General features: G+C 39.3%; 1 protein-coding gene across 1 annotated transcript; it reads left to right on the top strand.

The window, feature by feature from the left end:
* The first annotated feature begins 2,157 nt into the window (after positions 1-2,157).
* LOC129502137 (keratin-associated protein 27-1) lies at positions 2,158-3,560 on the top strand. The gene has a single exon (XM_055313597.1). The coding sequence runs from the start codon at positions 2,218-2,220 to the stop codon at positions 2,836-2,838; it is 621 nt and encodes a 206-aa protein (XP_055169572.1). The 5' UTR covers positions 2,158-2,217; the 3' UTR covers positions 2,839-3,560.
* The last annotated feature ends 1,668 nt before the right edge of the window (positions 3,561-5,228 follow it).

Raw genomic sequence — 5,228 nt, 5'->3', positions numbered from 1 at the left:
TTAATACATGCCTCCATATAATCAAACATTATTTTGAAATAATTGACTCAGTTTGTGCCATGCTAATAAGTGGTTCCTTGATGATTTTGCTCTTATTTCATAAAGGAGTAGCTGAAAGGTAGGTACAGATTTTATTTTATTTTTTTCCTTTAAACTCTGTACCCTGGCCAATTCTTAAAAATCTTGGGTATGTCAAGTTTTCAGAACTCTATCCATTCAGACATTAACTATAATTTGAATACATTTAGCAACTTCCATTTATTTAGCAGCTTCTGTTCATTAATTTTTCAAACTACATTTTTGGAACTCTCATTATATGCCAGCCAGGTCCTGTGCTCAGTGCTGGAGATACAATAGCAAGGGAAATATACATGCTTTTTGCCTTCATGGAACTCAGAGTGCAGTGGCAAAGGTATAGTGGAGAAACAAATAAAATCATTATAAACTGAGATAAGTTCTTTGAAGGATGAAAAACAGACTCTGAGATGGAATTTTCTTTCAAACAGGGTGATGAAGGAAAGCCACTATTCAAGGTTGCTCTTATGCTGAGACACAAAAGATGAAGAGAGGAGCTGCATGTGGAGGAGACGGCAGTGAAGGGATGAGACAGACAGGCAGCTGCACACACAAAGTAATGAGGCAAAGAGAGGCTTGACATGCTCAGGAGCCCAGTAGAGGCCTGTGTGAATGGAGGATGTGGGGCAGAGGGAAAACACAAGATTTCGAGTTAGAAAAATAGGCAGCACCCAGGTTTTGCAAGCACTGGGTAAGCTAGGCTAAGGACCAGGGATCTTATTTTCAGCGTAGTGAAAATCCATTTAATACTTCTAAGCAGGAGAGTTACAAGCGACAGTGGAAGCCTCTATGATGATAAATACAAATATGCATATGATTTAAATGGGGTGTTGTTGGGGTCATGTGGAGGACATACTTGGTATTCCTTTTAAACACACAGGAGTGGTCATTCAACATTGTAAGTAACTTGCACGTGTGGTAAAGGCATCATAGACAGGTTGGGTGTGCAGCTTGTCAGGTTGAATATATTCTGATGTGTCCTTTGAAATATATGATATCCCCAGTCTATCACATGTTAAGGAGGAGTTTGTATCAGAGTTGTTCTGGGTTCCTGAATGTTCTTGATTTTCTTCAGGTCTGAGAAAGGGGCCAGAGCATTTTGCTAAAAATATGCTTCTGTTGTTTCACTGCCATGAGCTAAGCTAGGTGAATTATAGAATGTGCTATCGAAAATCGTGCTGCCAGGTCCTGTGTTATAAGGATGAACCTAAGCTGATACAGCTGCAAATGTGATAAATGCAGCTGCCTGTCATCATTCTGCAGTCAAAAAACAAAACACAATAAACAAAAATGAAAAGTGCATCTGAAACAGGTTTGTTACAAAAGCAAATTATCAAAGTTGAGAAGCACAAATAGAAATACATACACTAGTTGGTATAAATACAGACATAATAAAGAATATGTCAAAGTCCATTGGTAATTCAGAGGAAGAAGTAGTAACCTGTAAATAGGAAGATCAGGGAAAAGCTTCATAAAGAGGCAACATTTATATTTGACCTTCAATAAGACAGGGGAAACAAAATGTTAGACAAAGGGAAAGATGTTTATAAGGCAATGGCCACTTTAAGTACCTTGGGTGAGCAATAAAAAGAGATTTCATTGTTGAGTCCTTCACACATCCTGATCAATTGAACAGACCAAGATCTAAGTAGAATGAGCTTAATTGGATTGGCTTCTGACTGAAAATGTCTTGATCATATTATTCTATTCTGCCAAAAGAGCATCTTTCCAAACTCTAGTGCTGAATATTGATCAGTTGTTTCCACATCCATTTGTTTTGTCCATTTACCAATATGGAGAGTCACGGCAACTATGAAAAAAAAATGTTAGCTTGGGTGGCATGTTGGGACTCATATTTGAGAAACTCTGCCCTGATGAGTCAGCTTTGGGGCTAACATGAAAGCCATTTTGAAGATTCAAAATGGACTGGCTTCTTTGTTAATAGGATGTCATCTTCATATGTTACTAAACAAAGTACTAATGAGATGTTATCCTTCAAATTAGCTTAGGCAATGAGGTGGAAAGGAGTCTTGAGGAGAAGCCAACACCCAGTTTTCTGAGTATATAATCTAGTCAAAAAAGAATCTTCAGACCTGGCATGCTGAGTCCTTATGACCAACTTCAATCAAGGGTTTCAACAGTATGCCCCAGAGCCAAGGCCGCTCACTCAGGAGCTCCTACAATGCCCCACCACTCTCTGCCATCGTACATGAGTCTAAACTTATAAACTTTGAAGATGGATTTTTTTTACCCAGCAGCTGCCATGGCAGGACCTGGCTCCTGGACAACTTTCAAGAAACCTGCAGTGAGACTACCGGCTGCAAAGTACCCAACTGTAAACAGGAACAGTGCACAGAGCCTAGCTGTATGCAAAGTGCCGGCCTCCCCAGAGTTGTCCAAACAACTTGTTCCAATTCCAGGCCCTGTGAAAAGACAATATGCCAATCAGGACGTTCCTCAGCAGTGTCGGAGTGTGTTTCTCAGCCTTGCCAGTCAGGAAGCAACCAGCAAGTGGGTTTTGTAGTCCAGAACTGCCAGCCTGCGAGCTACGTGGCAAAGAGTTGTCCACCAAAGGCGTATGTGTCTAAGAGTTGTCAGACTCTAGAATGTGAACCTGGCCAATGTCAATCTCAGAGCTCCGAATCCAGTTCCTGTAGTCTTCCAGTCTCTGTTGCACCAAAGTCACAACTCCTGGAATCTTCTTCTAACACTTATGAGCCAACTTGCTGTGTTACTGGTGGTTTGCAACTACCTTGTAAGTGAAGAATGAATAGAGTACATAGATAGGAGATAACATATTCTAATAGAGGTAAATTGATTTCTTAAGATATCTAGGAAATTCTGTTTCTCTAAATGCATATTATTGTGCATGTGTTTGTGAGTGAATAGACATGTCTTCCACTGTCTTCAAAGAGAAAAATTTTCTTTTTTGCTCTTTGGGGCATTTCTCGTAGTAAGCTGGGATTGGAAAGCATGTTAAATATTTTAGGTCACACTATTTGTTACAGAGCACTGAGAGTTGCAACCAAGAACTCATGTGAGTACTCAAGTCAACATGACATTTTGGCCACTGGTTATTATCAGTGGAAAGACTTAGCATTGAATCTGGCCTATTATATAAATATAATGTGCTACCAATATCAGATATCCATATAATATTGGAGTTTAAAGGGACCCTGAACCCTGTCTAGTTGCATGAATTCTGATGGATTCAACTCTAATTTATCTGCTGCATCACAGCACTCTTGTAATCAACTATGAAGTTGAATCTATTGCTGGAAAAGCACAAGAATATTTTTAATTTCACTTCCACAGATTTCATAACCACTTGGTAGCCAGAGACCTTTGAATATAATGAGTTCAAGCTTACTATACCCACTATATTCCTCCTATTCTTCTTCCTCTTTTCACTATTTCTTAAGTGCTTTATGAGTTGGGAAAATACTCTTTGTAGTAAATAAACTTACTTCATTTAAAATTAAAAACTTAATTGTCACGCTATTATTTTTGATCAACACTTTTGTGGATTTTATGTTATTGATTTTTCACCAGATAAAAATTGAATAAATATTTGGAAGAAAAAAGGAGACTATGTTTCCTTACAAATGTTTGTACAGTATGAACCAGAATAAGAGAGTACAGTTGTGCTAGTCAGCAGAAATTGGGGAACATGCTCAATATGAAGATCATAAAACCATGGCACCAGAAGGTGTGAAGATACATGAATTTTGTTTAGAACAGCTTGGCTATTGTGAAGCTGTGGGTGTGCTCTTAAATGGAGCTCTCATTGCACAAGACGACATAAGGTAATGGCAAAGAGCATGAATCCTAAAGTAAGATGTTCCGGGGTCTGAATCTTCACTGTGCTGGGTGAAGGCTGTTTGAATTGCAACTGTGTGGTTATGCACAAATTATTTAACCACTCTCACCTCAGTTTCCTTAACTCCAAAACCAAAATAATAATGATGGTTCCACTGTGAGACTTAATAAGTTAATTTGAAAGTGCTCAGCACGTGACCTTGTATATAGGAAACAGTAAGATATAGAAACATGATTAGCTAGCTCAGAGACTCAATATGAAGAGCAGAGGCAAGGATTTATAGACAAACCCTAGAATCTATGACAGATTAGGAAAGCTAGTCATCTCAAAAATGAAAGACTAGCTCTTTTGTATCTTGAACAATGCAAGTAGCACTTTTTACCAAGGGAAATGCTTAGGAAACATTCCATGCCTTGCTGAGCTGGGCTGGCAAATAGCTGAGTTTATGACAAAGCTAATGTTGATTTACCTGTCAGTTATGAGGGTGCGTTAGACATAGGTCATCCTAAAAATAAAGATTTAAGTCTAAAATCTAGAAACTACAACTTGCACAGATGCTTCCATAGAGGGGTGGAGTTGAGACGTGACTGATGCAGGTCTGAAAGAGGCTGAATGAACACTGTTTGATCCCATCAATAGTAACAGAACATATGGCAGCCACAACAGCAGAGCCTTCCTACAGCAAGAGACATTGACATTAAGCTTCTGGGCACAGCAGTGACAGAGCATTGGCAACGACAAGGAGAGACTTCATCTGCGTGGCAGCTTCTCAGTATTCCTATCACAGCCAATCATGCAAACGCAGTTGAAATTCATGCACAGTGAAAATGTTACTAATGCAACTCATATAGGAGGGTCTGAGAAGAGTATAATGCATTTTGGCCACTGTTTCTGAAGACAAGAGGAAAACAGCCATTTCATTTGTCTCCCAAGAATACTTTCCGTTAAGAGGTGTGGCTTGCTGGGACACAGGGTGTTGGTGACAAGTGGCTAAGCATAGGGTGTATGTGTGGTGCTGGTGGGCAGGGAGAAGCAGGAAAGAGGAACAGCAGCATTAAATGAAGTTTTCATTTTTCCAGTTACTCTGTTTATCATCCTAGACCTTAATTCATTCTTTCCAGACCAAGTGTAATCATCCCCTGAGGAGGAGTTAGCTGAAGAAGATGTCAGTATCTATCTAATCTAACCTACCATGGAGTACATAGGAATTCTTTATAGAGAGAAGTTGTGTGGATTCAGGAACTGAAGATTCTTGGTATTGGAATAGGTAATGGGGTGGTGATGTGAAGAGATGTTTTATAGGCTATTTATGTAAGGGGGAGAGAACTGGCTT

The sequence above is a fragment of the Nyctereutes procyonoides genome, unplaced genomic scaffold, assembly GCF_905146905.1.
Source record: "Nyctereutes procyonoides isolate TBG_1078 unplaced genomic scaffold, NYPRO_anot_genome, whole genome shotgun sequence".
Classification (NCBI taxonomy): Eukaryota; Metazoa; Chordata; class Mammalia; order Carnivora; family Canidae; genus Nyctereutes; species Nyctereutes procyonoides.
The sequence above is the reverse complement of the archived record's forward strand: the minus strand, read 5'-3'. Positions and strand labels throughout refer to the sequence as shown.